Below are 20,156 nucleotides of genomic sequence, written 5' to 3'. Positions count from 1 at the left end.
CTTGTGTACCTTTGCGTATTTCCCTTGCGGTGACTTCTTGTTGCTGGTCTTCTTCGCTGACCTGCATACTCTAGCTATATGTCCAAGCCTACCACAAGTTCTACATTCTTGGTTTTTAAACCAACACTGGTTCTGATCATGCGTTGTCTTTCCACAACGATAACATTTAACAGAACTCACACCCAATTTGTGTGCACTGAGCTCCGGTGACTGTAGCTGCATTACTGCCGTGCCTCTCGCTGCGGCTTCGTGTGCTGCTGCCATAGTGACCGCCTTCTCAAGCGTCAGCTCATTCTCCTCGAGCAGTCGCTTTTGTGTATCCTGTTTAAATAAACCACACACAAATTTGTCTCGTAGTGCATCTGTCAGTCCCGTTCCAAACTGGCAATATTTCGCTAATTTACGCAATTCCAGCAGATATTCAGCATTGCTTTCATGCTGTAGCTGCCTTCTGTCATAAAATTTAAATCGTTCCGCTAGCATCAGCGGCGTGGGGTTTAGATGATCTTTCAGGACAGTAACAATCTCATCGAACGTCTTATCCGCCGGTTCATCTGGTGATAACAGGTGTTTTAATTGCCCGTATGTCTTCGCACCCATCAATTTTAATAATGTTAGTGCTTTATCAGCCTCACGAATTTTATTGGCCTTACAATAATTTTTAAGTCGTTCAACATATATGGCCCAATCTTCGATGTCACTATCAAAGTTGCTAATATTCCCGTGTTTAGGCATTGTAGTACTTTATCAGATTTGCAATTTGTCAGATTTTTTTTTTTTTACTGCTATCCAAGATGGCGGCTTCCCGCTCTTGCCGTCGTCCTCCGCCCACAAAATGGCGGTTTTCCCGCGCTTGGCGGTCTTCACCCGTCCCCCGACGCCGTCTCCCTTCAGCCCCCGAGTGCGGCCCTTATCTTCGCCGCGATCGCCCGAGTGCGGCCCTTATCAGGAGATGTGATCGCTCTGTTGAAACGCCTCCCGCTCGAAGCGGCTCTCGCGCCCTATTTCTCCGGCTCCCCCAGCCCCGTTCGTGCGGCCAACGCGGTCGACTGCCTGTCGCGTCGCTGCCCGGCTCAGACAACGGCTTACCCACCACCAAGCTGGAGAAGAAGCTGACGGTCGCCGATGGAGGCTCTGAGGTCAGGATGTCTTCCAGTGGGGTGGAGAGGGTGGAAACCTCTCTGCAACGTCCTGGCTGTGGACGAAGCTGCCGTGGAGTGACTGCCGCAGGGTCCGAATCAGACTCGTCGCCAGTGTTAAATCTGTGAGTTGTTCAAGTAATTAATACTCAGACTTAATCAGTAACAATAAAACAGGTCTTTACTGGTTGGAGGCAGGGACTATTCTGAAAACAAGATTACTGCACCGTGCTTATATACCGGTGTGTTCACCCCCGGTATTACGTCTACAGCAGCCTGAGAAAGTAGTACATCTCTTAAGGTGGAACAGGCTTAAGCTCTCTTAAGGTGGAACAGGTTACATACACAACAGCCCCGTGTCCTAACTCACACCCAGTCCCGTTCACCCATCACCCCCCGTGCTCACTGCCCCGTGTCCTAACTCACACCCAGTCCCGTTCACCCATTACCCCCTGTGCTCACTGCCCCGTGTCCTAACTCGCACCCAGTCCCGTTCACCCATCGCCCCCTGTGCTCACTGTCCCGTGTCCTAACTCACTCCCAGTCCCGTTCACCCATCACCCCCTGTGCTCACTGTCCCGTGTCCTAACTCGCACCGAGTCCCGTTCACCCATCACCCCCTGTGCTCACTGCCCCGTGTCCTAACTCACACCCAGTCTCGTTCACCCATCACCCCTGTGCTCACTGCCCCGTGTCCTCACTCACACCCAGTCTCGTTCACCCATCACCCCCTGTGCTCACTGCCCCGTGTCCTAACTCACACCCAGTCCCGTTCACCCATCACCCCCTGTGCTCACTGCCCCGTGTCCTAACTCACACCCAGTCCCGTTCACCCATCGCGCCCTGTGCACACTGCCCCGTGTCCTAACTCACACCCAGTCCCATTCACCCATCGCCCCCTGTGCTCACTGCCCCGTGTCCTAACTCACACCCAGTCCCGTTCACCCATCACCCCGTGCTCACTGCCCCGTGTCCTAACTCACACCCAGTCCCGTTCACCCATCACCCCCTGTGCTCACTGCCCCGTGTCCTAAATCACACCCAGTCCCGTTCACCCATCACCCCCTGTGCTCACTGCCCCGTGTCCTAACTCACACCCAGTCCCGTTCACCCATCACCCGCTGTGCTCACTGCCCCGTCTCCTGACTCACACCCAGTCCCGTTCACCCATCACCCCCTGTGCTCACTGCCCCGTGTCCTAACTCACACCCAGTCCCGTTCACCCATCGCCCCCTGTGCTCACTGCCCCGTGTCCTAACTCACACCCAGTCCCGTTCACCCATCGCCCCCTGTGCTCACTGCCCCGTGTCCTAACTCACACCCAGTCTCGTTCACCCATCACCTCTGTGCTCACTGCCCCGTGTCCTAACTCACACCCAGTCTCGTTCACCCATCACCCCCTGTGCTCACTGCCCCGTGTCCTAACTCACACCCAGTCCCGTTCACCCATCACCCCCTGTGCTCACTGCCCCGTGTCCTAACTCACACCCAGTCCCGTTCACCCATCGCGCCCTGTGCACACTGCCCCGTGTCCTAACTCACACCCAGTCCCATTCACCCATCGCCCCCTGTGCTCACTGCCCCGTGTCCTAACTCACACCCAGTCCCGTTCACCCATCACCCCGTGCTCACTGCCCCGTGTCCTAACTCACACCCAGTCCCGTTCACCCATCACCCCCTGTGCTCACTGCCCCGTGTCCTAAATCACACCCAGTCCCGTTCACCCATCACCCCCTGTGCTCACTGCCCCGTGTCCTAACTCACACCCAGTCCCGTTCACCCATCACCCCCTGTGCTCACTGCCCCGTGTCCTAACTCACACCCAGTCCCGTTCACCCATCGCGCCCTGTGCACACTGCCCCGTGTCCTAACTCACACCCAGTCCCATTCACCCATCGCCCCCTGTGCTCACTGCCCCGTGTCCTAACTCACACCCAGTCCCGTTCACCCATCACCCCGTGCTCACTGCCCCGTGTCCTAACTCACACCCAGTCCCGTTCACCCATCACCCCCTGTGCTCACTGCCCCGTGTCCTAAATCACACCCAGTCCCGTTCACCCATCACCCCCTGTGCTCACTGCCCCGTGTCCTAACTCACACCCAGTCCCGTTCACCCATCACCCGCTGTGCTCACTACCCCGTCTCCTGACTCACACCCAGTCCCGTTCACCCATCACCCCCTGTGCTCACTGCCCCGTGTCCTAACTCACACCCAGTCCCGTTCACCCATCGCCCCCTGTGCTCACTGCCCCGTGTCCTAACTCACACCCAGTCCCGTTCACCCATCGCCCCCTGTGCTCACTGCCCCGTGTCCTAACTCACACCCAGTCTCGTTCACCCATCACCTCTGTGCTCACTGCCCCGTGTCCTAACTCACACCCAGTCTCGTTCACCCATCACCCCCTGTGCTCACTGCCCCGTGTCCTAACTCACACCCAGTCCCGTTCACCCATCACCCCCTGTGCTCACTGCCCCGTGTCCTAACTCACACCCAGTCCCGTTCACCCATCGCGCCCTGTGCTCACTGCCCCGTGTCCTAACTCACACCCAGTCCCGTTCACCCATCACCCACTGTGCTCACTGCCCCGTGTCCTAACTCACACCCAGTCCCGTTCACCCATCGCCCCCTGTGCTCACTGCCCCGTGTCCTAACTCACACCCAGTCCCATTCAGCCATCGCCCACTGTGCTCACTGCCCCGTGTCCTAACTCACACCCAGTCCCGTTCACCCATCGCTCCCTGTGCTCACTGCCCCGTGTCCTAACTCACACCCAGTCCCGTTCACCCATCACCCTCTGTGCTCACTGCCCCGTGTCCTAACTCACACCCAGCCCCGTTCACCCATCGCCCCCTGTGCTCACTGCCCCGTGTCCTAACTCACACCCAGTCCCGTTCACCCATCGCCCCCTGTGCTCACTGCCCCGTGTCCTAACTCACACCCAGTCCCATTCACCCATCACCCCTGTGCTCACTGCCCCGTGTCCTAACTCACACCCAGTCCCGTTCACCCATCGCCCCCTGTGCTCACTGCCCCGTGTCCTAACTCATACCCAATCCCGTTCACCCATCGCCCCCTGTGCTCACTGCCCCGTGTCCTAACTCACACCCAGTCCCGTTCACCCATCGCCCCCTGTGCTCACTGCCCCGTGTCCTAACTCACACCCAGTCCCGTTCACCCATCACCCCCTGTGCTCACTGCCCCGTGTCCTAACTCACACCCAGTCTCGTTCACCCATCACCCCTGTGCTCACTGCCCCGTGTCCTAACTCGCACCCAGTCCCGTTCACCCATCACCCCCTGTGCTCACTGCCCCGTGTCGTAACACGCACCCAGTCCCGTTCACCCATCAACCCCTGTGCTCACTGCCCCGTGTCCTAACTCGCACCGAGTCCCATTCACCCATCACCCCCTGTGCTCACTGCCCCGTGTCCTAACTCACACCCAGTCCCGTTCACCCATCACCCCCTGTGCTCACTGCCCCGTGTCCTAACTCACACCCAGTCCCGTTCACCCATCACCCCCTGTGCTCACTGCCCCGTGTCCTAACTCACACCCAGTCCCGGTCACGCATCACCCCCTGTGCTCACTGCCCCGTGTCCTAACTCACACCCAGTCCCGTTCACCCATCACCCCCTGTGTTCACTGCCCCGTGTCCTAACTCGCACCCAGTCCCGTTCACCCATCACCCCCTGTGCTCACTGCCCCGTGTCCTAACTCACACCCAGTCCCGTTCACCCATCACCCCCTGTGCTCACTGCCCCGTGTCCTAACTCACACCCAGTCCCGTTCACCTATCACCCCCTGTGCTCACTGCCCCGTGTCCTAACTCACACCCAGTCCCGTTCACCCATCACCCCCTGTGCTCACTGCCCTGTGTCCTTACTCACACCCAGTCCCGTTCACCCATCACCCTGTGCTCGCTGCCCCGTGTCCTAACCCACACCGAGTCCCGTTCACCCATCACCCCCTGTGCTCACTGCCGCGTGTCCTAACTCACACCCAGTCCCGTTCACCCATCACCCCCTGTGCTCACTGCCGCATGTCCTAACTCACACCAAGTCCCGTTCACCAATCACCCCCTGTGCTCACTGCCCCGTGTCCTAACTCACACCCAGTCCCGTTCACCCATCACCCCCTGTGCTCACTGCCCCGTGTCCTAACTCACACCCAGTCCCGTTCACCCATCACCCCCTGTGCTCACTGCCCCGTGTCCTAACTCACTCCCAGTCCCGTTCACCCATCACCCCCTGTGCTCACTGCCCCGTGTCCTAACTCGCACCAAGTCCTGTTCACTCATCACCCCCTGTGCTCACTGCCCCGTGTCCTAACACACACCCACTCCGGTTCACCCATCACCCCGTGCTCACTGCCCCGTGTCCTAACTCACACCAAGTCCCGTTCACCCATCACCCTCTGTGCTCACTGCCCCGTGTCCTAACTCACACCCAGTCCCGTTCACCCATCACCCCCTGTGCTCACTGCCCTGTGTCCTAACTCGCAGCAAGTCCCGTTCACCCATCTCCCACTGTGCTCACTGCCCCGTGTCCTAACTCACACCCAGTCCCGTTCACCCATCACCCCCTGTGCTCACTGCCCCATGTCCTAACTCGCACCCAGTCCCGTTCACCCATCACCCCCTGTGCTCACTGCCCTGTGTCCTAACTCCCACCAAGTCCCGTTAACTCATCACCCCCTGTGCTCACTGCCCCGTGTCCTAACTCACACCCAGTCCCGTTCACCCATCGCCCCCTGTGCTCACTGCCCCTTGTCCTAACTCACACCCAGTCCCGTTCACCCATCACCCCCTGTGCTCACTGCCCCGTGTCCTAACTCACACCCAGTCCCGTTCACCCATCACCCCGTGCTCACTGCCCCGTGTCCTAACTCACACCCAGTCCCGTTCACCCATCACCCCCTGTGCTCACTGCCCCGTGTCCTAACTCACACCCAGTCCCGTTCACCCATCACCCCCAGTGCTCACTGCCCCGTGTCCTAACTCGCACCCAGTCCCGTTCACCCATCACCCCCAGTGCTCACTGCCCCATGTCCTAACTCGCCCCGAGTCCCATTCGCCCATCACCCCCTGTTCTCACTGCCCCGTGTCCTAACTCGCACCCAGTCCCGTTCACCCATCACCCCCTGTGCTCACTGCCCCGTGTCCTAACTCACACCCAGTCCCGTTCACCCATCATCCCCTGTGCTCACTGCCCCGTGTCCTAACTCACACCCAGTCCCGTTCACCCATCACCCCCTGTGCTCACTGCCCCGTGTCCTAACTCACACCCAGTCCCGTTCACCCATCACCCCCTGTGCTCACTGCCCCGTGTCCTAACTCACACTCAGTCCCGTTCACCCATCACCCCCTGTGCTCACTGCCCCGTGTCGTAACTCGCACCGAGTCCCCGTTCACCCTTCACCCGTCCTCTGCTGCCCCCTTGTCCTAACTCACACCCAGCCCCGTTCACCCATCACCCCCTGTGCTCACTGCCCCGTGTCCTAACTTGCACCCAGCCCGTTCACCCATCACCCCCTGTGCTAACTGCCCCGTGTCCTAACTCACACCCAGTCCCGTTCACCCATCACCCCCTGTGCTCACTGCCCCGTGTCCTAACTCACACCCAGTCCCATTCACCCATCGCCCCCTGTGCTCACTGCCCCGTGTCCTAACTCACACCCAGTCCCGTTCACCCATCGCCCCCTGTGCACACTGCCCCGTGTGCTAACTCACACCCAGTCCCGTTCACCCATCGCCCCCTGTGCTCACTGCCCCGTGTCCTAACTCACACCCAGTCCCGTTCACCCATCACCCCCTGTGCTCACTGCCCTGTGTCCTTACTCACACCCAGTCCCGTTCACCCATCACCCTGTGCTCGCTGCCCCGTGTCCTAACCCACACCGAGTCCCGTTCACCCATCACCCCCTGTGCTCACTGCCGCGTGTCCTAACTCACACCCAGTCCCGTTCACCCATCACCCCCTGTGCTCACTGCCGCATGTCCTAACTCACACCAAGTCCCGTTCACCAATCACCCCCTGTGCTCACTGCCCCGTGTCCTAACTCACACCCAGTCCCGTTCACCCATCACCCCCTGTGCTCACTGCCCCGTGTCCTAACTCACACCCAGTCCCGTTCACCCATCACCCCCTGTGCTCACTGCCCCGTGTCCTAACTCACTCCCAGTCCCGTTCACCCATCACCCCCTGTGCTCACTGCCCCGTGTCCTAACTCGCACCAAGTCCTGTTCACTCATCACCCCCTGTGCTCACTGCCCCGTGTCCTAACTCACACCCACTCCGGTTCACCCATCACCCCGTGCTCACTGCCCCGTGTCCTAACTCACACCAAGTCCCGTTCACCCATCACCCTCTGTGCTCACTGCCCCGTGTCCTAACTCACACCCAGTCCCGTTCACCCATCACCCCCTGTGCTCACTGCCCTGTGTCCTAACTCGCAGCAAGTCCCGTTCACCCATCTCCCACTGTGCTCACTGCCCCGTGTCCTAACTCACACCCAGTCCCGTTCACCCATCACCCCCTGTGCTCACTGCCCCATGTCCTAACTCGCACCCAGTCCCGTTCACCCATCACCCCCTGTGCTCACTGCCCTGTGTCCTAACTCCCACCAAGTCCCGTTAACTCATCACCCCCTGTGCTCACTGCCCCGTGTCCTAACTCACACCCAGTCCCGTTCACCCATCACCCCCAGTGCTCACTGCCCCATGTCCTAACTCGCCCCGAGTCCCATTCGCCCATCACCCCCTGTTCTCACTGCCCCGTGTCCTAACTCGCACCCAGTCCCGTTCACCCATCACCCCCTGTGCTCACTGCCCCGTGTCCTAACTCACACCCAGTCCCGTTCACCCATCATCCCCTGTGCTCACTGCCCCGTGTCCTAACTCACACCCAGTCCCGTTCACCCATCACCCCCTGTGCTCACTGCCCCGTGTCCTAACTCACACCCAGTCCCGTTCACCCATCACCCCCTGTGCTCACTGCCCCGTGTCCTAACTCACACTCAGTCCCGTTCACCCATCACCCCCTGTGCTCACTGCCCCGTGTCGTAACTCGCACCGAGTCCCCGTTCACCCTTCACCCGTCCTCTGCTGCCCCCTTGTCCTAACTCACACCCAGCCCCGTTCACCCATCACCCCCTGTGCTCACTGCCCCGTGTCCTAACTTGCACCCAGCCCGTTCACCCATCACCCCCTGTGCTAACTGCCCCGTGTCCTAACTCACACCCAGTCCCGTTCACCCATCACCCCCTGTGCTCACTGCCCCGTGTCCTAACTCACACCCAGTCCCATTCACCCATCGCCCCCTGTGCTCACTGCCCCGTGTCCTAACTCACACCCAGTCCCGTTCACCCATCGCCCCCTGTGCTCACTGCCCCGTGTGCTAACTCACACCCAGTCCCGTTCACCCATCGCCCCCTGTGCTCACTGCCCCGTGTCCTAACTCACACCCAGTCCCGTTCACCCATCGCCCCCTGTGCTCACTGCCCCGTGTCCTAACTCACACCCAGTCCCGTTCACCCATCGCCCCCTGTGCTCACTGCCCAGTGTCCTAACTCACACCCAGTCCCGTTCACCCATCGCCCCCTGTGCTCACTGCCCCGTGTCCTAACTCACACCCAGTCCCGATCACCCATCACCCCCTGTGCTCACTGCCCCGTGTCCTAACTCACACCCAGTCCCGTTCACCCATCACCCCCTGTGTTCACTGCCCCATGTCCTAACTCACACCCAGTCCCGTTCACCTATCACCCCCTGTGCTCACTGCCCCGTGTCCTAACTCATACCCAGTCCCGTTCACCCATCACCCCCTGTGCTCGCTGACTCCCGGTTAAGCAACACCTTGATTTTAAAATTATCTGTCTTGTTTTCAAATCGTTTCCTACATTACAAGAGTGACTACAATTCAAAATAGCACATCCTGCACAGAGACCCTGAGCCCCTCCCTGCGCTGAGCAGAATATCGATATCCCCCTTACTGAGCACTCATTTAAGCAGTTCTTCTCCCCCCACCTCATAATCAACACTTCCCTCCCATCAATAAGTATCTCGTGGGCCCTCCCTCATTGAACAGATTTTCAGCGTTTTAACCCCAAGCAGTGCCCTAGCCCCCCCATTCCCCCTCAAGTTTGCAAACCCCCTCTTAATTTCTCTGTCCGTGCTGCTTTCCCCGGGAGTTTGGCTCATGCCTTCTCCTCAAAGAGCAGTGAATCGATCCAGGCCCCAACCTACCGACCCCTCCACAGTGACCCTCCCCAATACTCCCCCTCCTCACACTCCCAATCCACCGCTCCCCTCCCCACGGCACACCAAGTACTCCCCCACCACTGCCCGCTGCCCACCGCCACCTGCCCACCACCCCAGCACTGACCCCCAGCACTGACCTCCAGCACTGACCCCCAGCACTAACCCCTCCAGTACTGACACCCCCAGTACTGACCCCCAGCACTGACCCCCCCAGTACTGACCCCCAGCACTGACCCCCAGTACTGACCCCCAGTGCTGACCCCAGCACTGACCCCCAGCACTGACCCCCCCAGTACTGACCCCCCCAGTACTGACCCCCAGCACTGACCCCCCAGTACTGACCCCCAGTGCTGACCCCCAGCACTGACCCCCAGCACTGACCTCCAGCACTGACCACCCTAGTACTGACCCCCAGCACTGACCCCCCCAGTACTGACCCCCCAGTACTGACCCCCCAGTACTGACCCCCCCAGTGCTGACCCCCAGCACTGACCCCCAGCACTGACCCCCCCAGTACTGACTCCCAGCACTGACCCACCAGTACTGACCCCCCAATACTAACCCCCCAGTACTGACCCCGCAGTACTGACCCCCCCAGTACTGACTCCCTAGCACTGACCCACCAGTACTGACCCCCCAATACTAACCCCCCAGCACTGATCCCCAGCACTGACCCCCAGCAATGACCCCCAGTACTGACCCCCAGCACTGACCCCCCAGCACATCCCCGCAGTACTGACCCCCAGCACTGACCCCCAGTACTGACCCCCCAGCACTGACCCCGACTGACCCCCAGCACTGACCCCCAGCACTGACCCCCCAAGACTGACCCCCAGCACTGCCCCCCAGCACTGACCCCCCAGCACTGACCCCCCCAGCACTGACCCCAGCACTGACCCCCAGCACTGACCTCTGCACTGACACCCCAGCACTGACCCCCAGCGCTGAACCCTAGCACTGCCCCCCCAGCATTGACCCCCAGCACTGACCCCCCAGTACTGACCTCCAGCACTGACCCCGAGCACTGACCCCCAGCACTGACCCCCCAGCACTGACCCCTGCACTGACCCCCCAGCACTGACCCCAGCACTGACCCCCAGCACTGACCCCTGCACTGACCCCCAGCACTGACTCCCCAGCACTGACCCCCAGCACTGACCCCAGCACTGACCCCCAGCACTGACCCCCCAGCACTGACCCCTGCACTGACCCCCCAGCACTGACCCCAGCACTGACCCCCAGCACTGACCCCAGCACTGACCCCCAGCACTGACCCCTGACCCTCAGCACTGACCCCTGACCCCCAGCACTGACCCCTGACCCTCAGCACTGACCCACAGCACTGACCTCCAAGACTGACCTCCAAGACTGACCCCTCAGCCCTGACACCCCAGCGCTGACCCCCCAGCACTGACCCCTGACCCCGCAGCACTGACCCCTGACCCCCAGTACTGACCCCTGACCCCCCAGTACTGACCCCTGACCCTCAGCACTGACCCCTGACCCCCCCAGCACTGACCCCCCCAGCACTGACCCCCCCAGGACTGACCCCCCAGGACTGACACCCCCAGGTCTGACCCCCCAGGACTGACCCCCAGGACTGACCCCCCCAGGCCTGACCCCCCAGCACTGACTGCCAGCACTGACCCTAAGTGGCAGTAGGTGGGTGCAGGATCTGTCCCCCACAACAAGGTCAGCTCCCAGTGCACCCGGTTCCCCACATTATGCTGCAGCGCCACCACTAGCTGACGAGAGGTAATTACAGCGTGACAGGTTTACATAGGAATTAAGAACTTAAGAAATAGCAGGAGTAGGCCATTTGGCCCGTGGAGCTCCATTCAATAAGACCACATAGCTGATTATAAATGTGGATAATGGGAAAGTAAACATATGGACAGAGCTTTAGAATGGGGACCGATTTCATTCTGCCACCCTACTCGGATTATCTGAGCTCTGTAACCTGACTTCCTGTCGAGACAATACTCGGTCTGGAGCAAGACAGTGGGCAGGTGTGGGGAGACAGAGCAAGCTCACTTACCCAAGGGCAGGATGGCATACATGGCGATGATCTGACGGATATCGTACAGCGATGGCATTGGATTGATGTTGGCGTGGATCAGAGTGGTCCCCAGGTAACTGAACTCCCCTGTGGAAATAGCATCCAATGGTCACAGCAGTACATTGTCGGGGGTGGGAGGGGGAGAGAGCGAGAAGGAGGGGATGAGGAGGGAGGGAATGGGGAAGGGAGAGGAGAGGGGAGAGGGGAGGGGGTTCTGCAGAGAAACAGCTCCTAACCCATCAACACCACCCAGTAATTCAGGATTGCCCCAAATTAACCTGGGCTCAATCCCGGGTATTCCACAAAATCCCCACAAGCACCCCATAATATCAGCTGATGTCTAGAAAACCTGGTAGAGAACAGTAACCCAGTTAAACTTAGGGGCCGGGGTCAGTGGTCAGGTGCTGGCCTCTCCCAGTGTGAGGGAGTCGGGGGTCATGGGCTGGGGTCAGGTGCTGGGCTCTCCCAGTGTGAGGGAGTCGGGGGTCAGGGGCTGGGGTCAGGGGCTGGTTACTGGGCTCTCCCAGTGTGAGGGAGTCGGGGGTCAGGGGCTGGGGTCAGGTGCTGGGCTCTCCCAGTGTGAGGGAGTCGGGGGTCAGGGGCTGGGGTCAGGGGCTGGGGTCAGGTGCTGGGCTCTCCCAGTGTGAGGGAGTCGGGGGTCAGGGGCTGGGGTCAGGGGCTGGGGTCAGGTGCTGGGCTCTCCCAGTGTGAGGGAGTCGGGGTCAGGGGCTGGGGTCAGGTGCTGGGCTCTCCCAGTGTGAGGGAGTCGGGGGTCAGGGGCTGGGGTCAGGGGCTGGTTACTGGGCTCTCCCAGTGTGAGGGAGTCGGGGGTCATGGGCTGGGGTCAGGGGCTGGGCTCTCCCAGTGTGAGGGAGTCGGGGGTCAGGGGCTGGGGTCAGGTGCTGGGCTCTCCCAGTGTGAGGGAGTCGGGGGTCATGGGCTGAGGTCAGGGGTCAGGTGCTGAGCTCTCCCGTGTGAGTGACCGACAGCCCAGGGGTCAGACACGGAAGGCATTTGGGTAAAGGCTGAGCTGGAGATGGGGTTGGATAGGGGACTGGGTGAGGCTGGATAGATTGCAAGAGCTTCTACATGTATGTAAAAAGGAAGAGAGTAGGCAAAAGTAAACGTGGGTCCCTTAGAGGCTGAGACAGGAGAAATTATTATGGGGAATAAGGAAATGGCAGAGACTTTAAACAAATATTTTGTTCCTGTCTTCACAGTAGAAGACACAAAAATCATACCAAAAATAGTGTGGAACCAAGGGCCTAATGAGAGTGAGGAACTTAAAGTAATTAATATCAGTAGAGAAAAAATACTTGGGGAAACTAATGGGACTACAAGCCGACAAATTCCCTCGATCTGACGGCCGTACACCCTAGGGTTCTAAAAGAGGTGGCTGCAGAGATAGTGGATGCATTGGTTGTGATCTTCCAAAATTTCCTAGATTCTAGAATGGTCCCTGCGGATTGGAAGGTAGCAATTGTAACACCCGCTATTCAAGAAAGGGAGGGAGAGAATAAACAGGGAACTACAGGCCAGTTAGCCTGACATCAGTCGTCGGGGAAAATGCTGGAATCCATTGTTAAGGAAGTGGTAACAGGGCACTTAGAAAATCAGAACAATTAGGCAGAATCAACATGGTTTTATTAAAGGGAAATCGTGTTGTGACAAATTTATTAGAGTTTTTTGAAGATGTAACTAGCAGGGTAGATAAAGGGGAACCAGTGGATGTAGTATATTTGGATTCCAAAAGGCATTCGATAATGTGCCACATAAACAGTTGTTACACAAGATAAGGGGTTGGGGGTAATATAGTAGCATGGACAGAGGGATTGGTTAACGGACAGAAAACAGAGAGTCGGGATAAACGGATCTTTTTCAGGTTGGCAGGCTGTAACTAGTGGGGTGCCACAAGGATCAGTGCTGGGGCCTCGGCTATTTACAATCTATATTAATGACCTAGATGAAGGGACCGAGTGTAATGTATCCAAGTTTGCTGATGATACAAAGCTAGGTGGGACAGTAAGCTGTGAGGAGAACACAGAGTCTGCAAAGGGATATAGATAGACTAAGTGAGTGGGCAGTAAGGTGGCAGATGGAGTATAATGTGGGGGGAATGTGAGGTTATTCACTTTGGTAGGAAGAATAGAAAAACAGAATATTTTTTAAATGGTTGAAAAACTTTCAAATGTTGGTGTGTCAGAGAGATTTGGGTGTCCTCGTGTAAGAAACACAGAAAGTTAGCACGCAGGTACAGCAAGCAATGAGGAAGGCAAATGGCATGTTGGCCTTTATTGCAAGGGGGGGTGGAGTATAAGAGTAAGGAAGTCTTGCTCCAATTGTACAGGGCCTTGGTGAGACCACACCTGGAGTACTGGGCACAGTTTTGGTCTCCTTATCTAAGGAAGGATATACTTGCCTTGGAGGGCGGTTGCAACGAAGGTTCACTAGATTGATTCCTGGGATGAGAGGGCTGTCCTATGAGGAGAGATTGTGTAGAATGGGGCCGATTCTCTCTGGAGTTTAGAAGAATGAGAGGTGATCTCATTGAAACATACAAGATTCTGAGGGGTTTGACAGGGTAGATGCTGAGAGGTTGTTTCCCCTGGCTGGAGAGTCTAGAACTAGGGGGCATAGTCTCAGGATAAGAGGTCGGCCATTTAAGGCCGAGATGAGGAGGAATTTCTTCACTCAGAGGGTTGTGAATCTTTGGAATTCTCTGCCCCAGAGGGCTGTGGAGGTTGAGTCTTTGAGTATATTCAAGGCGGAGATCGATAGATTTTTGGGACTCTAGGGGAATCAAGGGATATGGGGATCGGGGGGAAAGTGCAGTTGAGGTCAAAGATCGGCCATGATCTCATTGAATGGCGGAGCAGTCTCGAGGGGCCAAATGGCCGACTCCTGCTCCTAATTCATATGTTCTTATGGACAGGGGACAGGGTGAGGCTGGGGGGAGAATGGGGCTCGACAGGGGACAGGGTGAGGCTGGGGGGGAGAATGGGGCTGGTCAGCGGACAGGGTGAGGCTGGGGGGAGAATGGGGGTTCGACAGGGGACAGGGCGAGGCTGGGGGGAGAATGGGGCTGGTCAGCGGACAGGGTGAGGCTGGGGGGAGAATGAGGTTCGACAGGGGACAGGGCGAGGCTGGGGGGAGAATGGGGCTGGTCAGCGGACAGGGTGAGGCTGGGGGGAGAATGAGGTTCGACAGGGGACAGGGCGAGGCTGGGGGGAGAATGGGGTTCGACAGGGGACAGGGTGAGGCTGGGGGGAGAATGGGGTTCGACAGGGGACAGGCGAGGCTGGGGGGAGCATGGGGTTCGACAGGGGACAGGGTGAGGCTGGGGGGAGAGTGGGGTTCGACAGGGGACAGGGTGAGGCTGGGGGGAGAGTGGGGTTCGACAGGGGACAGGGCGAGGCTGGGGGAGAGTGGGGTTCGACAGGGGACAGGGCGAGGCTGGGGGGGAGAATGGGGTTGGACAGAGGACAGGGAGAGGCTGGGGGGAGTCTGGGGTTCGACAGAGGACAGGGTGAGGCTGCGGGGAGAGTGGGGTTCGACAGGGGACAGGGTGAGGCTGGGGTGGAGAATAGGGCTGGTCAGCGGACAGGGTGAGGCTGGGGTGGAGAATGGGGCTGGTCAGCGGACAGGGTGAGGCTGGGGGAAGAATGGGGTTCGACAGGGGACAGGGCGAGGCTGGGGGGAGAATGGGGCTGGTCAGCGGACATGGTGAGGCTGGGGGGAGAATGGGGCTGGTCAGCGGACAGGGTGAGGCTGGGGGTAGAGTGGGGTTCGACAGGGGACAGGGCGAGACTGGGGGGAGAATGGGGTTCGACAGGGGACAGGGCGAGGCTGGGGGAGAGAGTGGGGTTGGACAGGGGACAGGATGAGGCTGGGGGGAGAGTGGGGTTCGACTGGGGACAGGGCGAGGCTGGGGGGAGAGTGGGGTTCGACAGAGGACAGGGTGAGGTTGGGGGGAGAGTGGGGTTCGACAGGGGACAGGGCGAGGCTGGGGGGAGAGTGGGGTTGGACAGAGGAGAGGGTGAGGCTGGGGGGAGAGTGGGGTTCGACAGGGGACAGGGTGAGGCTGGGGGGAGAGTGGGGTTCGACAGGGGACAGGGTGAGGCTGGGGGGAGAGTGGGGTTCGACAGGGGACGGGTGAGGCTGGGGGGAGAGTGGGGTTGGACAGGGGACAGGGTGAGGCTGGGGGGAGAGTGGGGTTCGACAGGGGACAGGGTGAGGCTGGGGGGAGAGTGGGGTTCGACAGGGGACAGGGCAAGACTGGGGGGAGAATGGGGTTCGACAGGGGACAGGCTGAGACTAGGGGGAGAGTGGGGTTCGACAGGGGACAGGGTGAGGCTGGGGAAGAGTGGGGTTCGACAGGGCACAGGGCGAGGCTGGGGGAAGAGTGGGGTTCGACAGAGGACAGGGTGAGGCTGGGGGGAGAGTGGGGTTGGACAGGGGACAGGGTGAGGCTGGGGGGAAGAATGGGGTTCGACAGAGGACAGGGCGAGGCTGGGGGGAGAGTGGGGTTGGACAGGGGACAGGGCGAGGCTGAGGGGAGAGTGGGGTTCGACAGGGGACAGGGCGAGGCTGGGGGGGAGAGTGGGGTTGGACAGGGGACAGGGCGAGGCTGGGGGGAGAGTGGGGTTGGACAGGGTGAGGCTGGGGGGGGAGAGTGGGGTTGGACAGGGGACAGGGTGAGGCTGGGGGGAGAGTGGGGCTGGACTTGGGACAGGGCGAGGCTGGGGGGAGAGTGGGGTTCGACAGGGGACAGGGCGAGGCTGGGGGGAGAGTGGGGTTCGACAGGGGACAGGGTGAGGCTGGGGGGAGAGTGGGGTTCGACAGGGGACAGGGTGAGGTTGGGGGGAGAATGGGGTTCGACAGGGGACAGGGTGAGGCTGGGGGGAGAGTGGGGTTCGACAGGGGACAGGGCGAGGCTGGGGTGGAGAATGGGGTTCGACAGGGGACAGGGTGAGGCTGGGGGTAAGAGTGGGGTTCGACAGAGGACAGGGTGAGGCTGGGGGGAGAGTGGGGTTGGACAGGGGACAGGGTGAGGTTGGGGGGAGAATGGGGTTCGACAGGGGACAGGGTGAGGCTGGGGGGGAGTGGGGTTCGACAGGGGACAGGGTGAGGCTGGGGGGAGAGCGGGGTTCGACAGGGGACAGGGCAAGACTGGAGGGAGAATGGGGTTCGACAGGGGACAGGCTGAGGCTGCGGGGAGAGTGGGGTTCGACAGGGGATAGGGTGAGGCTGGGGGAGAGTGGGGTTCGACAGGGCACAGGGCAAGGCTGGGGGGAGAGTGGGGTTCGACAGAGGACAGGGTGAGGCTGGGGGGAGAGTGGGGTTCGACAGAGGACAGGGTGAGGCTGGGGGGAGAGTGGGGTTCGACAGGGGACAGGGTGAGGCTGGGGGTAGAGTGGGGTTGGACAGGGGACAGGGTGAGGCTGGGGGGAGAATGGGGTTCGACAGAGGACAGGGCGAGGCTGGGGGGAGAGTGGGGTTGGACAGGGGACAGGGCGAGGCTGGGGGGAGAATGGGGTTCGACAGGGGAGAGGGCGAGGCTGGGGGGAGAGTGGGGTTGGACAGGGGACAGGGTGAGGCTGGGGGGAGAGTGGGGTTGGACAGGGGACAGGGCGAGGCTGGGGGGAGAGTGGGGTTGGACAGGGGACAGGGCGAGGCTGGGGGGAGAGTGGGGTTCGACAGGGGGCAGGGCGAGGCTGGGGGGGAGAGTGGGTTCGGACAGGGGACAGGGCGAGGCTGGGGGGAGAGTGGGGCTGGACTTGGGACAGGGCGAGGCTGGGGGGAGAGTGGGGTTCGACAGGGGACAGGGCGAGGCTGGGGGGAGAGTGGGGTTCGACAGGGGACAGGGTGAGGTTGGGGGGAGAGTGGGGTTTGACAGGGGACAGGGCGAGGCTGGGGGGAGAGTGGGGTTGGACAGAGGAGAGGGTGAGGCTGGGGGAGAGTGGGGTTCGACAGGGGACAGGGTGAGGCTGGGGGGAGAGTGGGGTTGGACAGGGTGAGGCTGGGGGGAGAGTGGGGTTCGACAGGGGACAGGGTGAGGCTGGGGGGAGAGTGGGGTTCGACAGGGGACAGGGTGAGGCTGGGGGGAGAGTGGGGTTGGACAGGGGACAGGGTGAGGTTGGGAGGAGAATAGGGTTCGACAGGGGACAGGGTGAGGCTGGGGGGAGAGTGGGGTTCGACAGGGGACAGGGTGAGGCTGGGGGGAGAATGGGGTTCGACAGGGGACAGGCTGAGGCTGGGGGGAGAATGGGGTTCGACAGGGGATAGGGTGAGGCTGGGGGAGAGTGGGGTTCGACAGGGGATAGGGTGAGGCTGGGGGAGAGTGGGGTTCGACAGGGGACAGGGCGAGGCTGGGGGGAGAGTGGGGTTCGACAGAGGACAGGGTGAGGCTGGGGGGAGAGTGGGGTTCGACAGAGGACAGGGTGAGGCTGGGGGGAGAGTGGGGTTCGACAGGGGACAGGGTGAGGCTGGGGGTAGAGTGCGGTTGGACAGGGGATAGGGTGAGGCTGGGGGGAGAATGGGGTTCGACAGAGGACAGGGCGAGGCTGGGGGGAGAGTGGGGTTGGACAGGGGACAGGGCGAGGCTGGGGGGAGAGTGGGGTTCGACAGGGGACAGGGCGAGGCTGGGGGGGAGAGTGGGGTTGGACAGGGGACAGGGCGAGGCTGGGGGGAGAGTGGGGTTGGACAGGGTGAGGCTGGGGGGGGAGAGTGGGGTTGGACAGGGGACAGGGTGAGGCTGGGGGGAGAGTGGGGCTGGACTTGGGACAGGGCGAGGCTGGGGGGAGAGTGGGGTTCGACAGGGGACAGGACGAGGCTGGGGGGAGAGTGGGGTTCGACAGGGGACAGGGTGAGGCTGGGAGGAGAGTGGGGTTCGACAGGGGACAGGGTGAGGCTGGGGGGAGAGTGGGGTTCGACAGGGGACAGGGTGAGGCTGGGGGTAGAGTGGGGTTGGACAGGGGACAGGGTGAGGCTGGGGGGAGAGTGGGGTTGGACAGGGGACAGGGTGAAACGGTTTGGTCATTGCTTGTTAAAGGGAAGCTTTCACTCACCTAAATATTCAGATAAATGAACTTGTGGCACTGGTTTTAACAGCCCTTGCTCAATCAGTTCATCGCAGAGTGATGCTAGTGTCCTGAAACACAACAACAGCATTAGCACACCGCGTAGGACAGCACCCAGCTTCGTACAGCACCTTTCACAACCTCACGGCCAATGAAATACTTATGAAGTGTAGTCACCGTTGTAATGTAGAAAACGCGGCAGCCGATTTGCGCACAGCAAGCTCCCACAAACAGTGATGTGAAAATGACCAGATAATCTTTATTAGTGATCATAGAATCATAGAATGGTTACAGCACAGAAGGAGGCCATTCGGCCCGTCGAGCCCGTGCCGGCTCTCTGCAAGACCACTTCAGCGAGTCCCACGCCCCCGCCCTTTCCCCGTAGCCCTGCAAATTTTTTTCCTTCAGGTACTTATCCAAATCCCTTTTGAAAGCCATGATTGAATCTGCCTCCACCACCCTCTCAGGCAGTGCATTCCAGATCCTCACCACTCGCTGCGTAAAAAAGTTTTTCCTCATGTCGCCTTTGGTTCTTTTGCCAATCACCTTAAATCTGTGTCCTCTGGTTCTCGACCCTTCCACCAATGGGAACAGTTTCTCTCTATCTACTCTGTCTAGACCCCTCATGATTTTGAACACCTCTATCAAATCTCCTCTCAACCTTCTCTGCTCCAAGGAGAACAACCCCAGCTTCTCCAGCCTATCCACGTAACTGAAGTCCCTCATTCCTGGAACCATTCTTGTAAATCTTTTCTGCACCCTCTCTAAGGCCTTCACATCCTTCCTAAAGTGCGGTGCCCAGAATTGGACACAATTCTCCAACTGAGGCCGAACCAGTGCTTTATGAAGGCTCATGGGTAAAAATAAGCAGAGTGGGTCAGGGAGGGACAGAGAGTAACAAAGGTCATAGGGCATCAGTGACTGAGGTGACATCAGGGAAAAAGAGAAATAAGTCAAAGCTAAAGACACTATATCTGACTGCGCGACGCATTCACAACAAAATAGATGAATTAGTAGAGCAGATAGAAATAAACAGGTTTGACCTAATAGCCATTACGGAGACGTGGTTACAAAGTGGCCAAGGTTGGGAACTAAATATTCCAGGATACTTAACTTTTAGAAGAGACAGGCAAAATGGAAAAGGAGGAGGGGTAGCCCTGATAATAAAGGATGGGATAAGGACAGTAGAGAGAAAGGATCTTAGCTCCGAAAATCAAGAAGTAGAATCAGTTTGGGTGGAGCTAAGAAACAGCAAGGGGCAGAAAACATTGGTGGGAATTGTTTATAGGCCATCAAACAGTAGTTGTAATGTAGGGCAGAGTATAAATCAGTAAATTTTCTAGATCAGCATGTTAAGGAACCAACTAGGGAACAGGCTATTTTAGATCTAGTATTGTGCAATGAGAAAGGGTTAATTAATAACCTGGTAGTAAAGGGGCCTTTAGGGAGAAGTGACCATAATATGACAGGACCCTCACCACACGGACTGCAGCGGTTCAAGATGGCGGCTCACCACAGTAATGATCAATAACATGTCATTCTATAGTGGACACTAGGTGGAGCCGTAGAGCTGTGGAGAGCTGTATATAGCTGTATGTATAAGACTACACTACCCAGCTGTA

The 20,156-nt window shown here is 59.3% G+C and overlaps 1 protein-coding gene across 3 annotated transcripts in view; it reads right to left on the bottom strand.

Annotated features, from left to right (window-relative positions):
* LOC147114470 (dynein regulatory complex subunit 11-like) overlaps window positions 1-20,156 on the bottom strand; it is a 283,097-nt gene that overhangs the window by 96,296 nt on the left and 166,645 nt on the right. For all 3 annotated transcript variants that reach the window (XM_085992162.1, XM_085992163.1, XM_085992164.1), the window contains 2 exons: window positions 18,523-18,605; window positions 11,435-11,542 (listed from right to left, as the gene is read on the bottom strand). In XM_085992162.1, the coding sequence (XP_085848288.1) occupies window positions 11,435-11,542; window positions 18,523-18,605 (191 nt within the window). The remainder of the gene's footprint in view (window positions 1-11,434; window positions 11,543-18,522; window positions 18,606-20,156) is intronic.

Source organism: Somniosus microcephalus, chromosome 7 (genome assembly GCF_052327205.1).
Source record: "Somniosus microcephalus isolate GS21.2 chromosome 7, FLI_Smic_1.0, whole genome shotgun sequence".
Classification (NCBI taxonomy): domain Eukaryota; kingdom Metazoa; phylum Chordata; class Chondrichthyes; order Squaliformes; family Somniosidae; genus Somniosus; species Somniosus microcephalus.
This window is presented reverse-complemented; position numbering and strand designations above follow the sequence as displayed.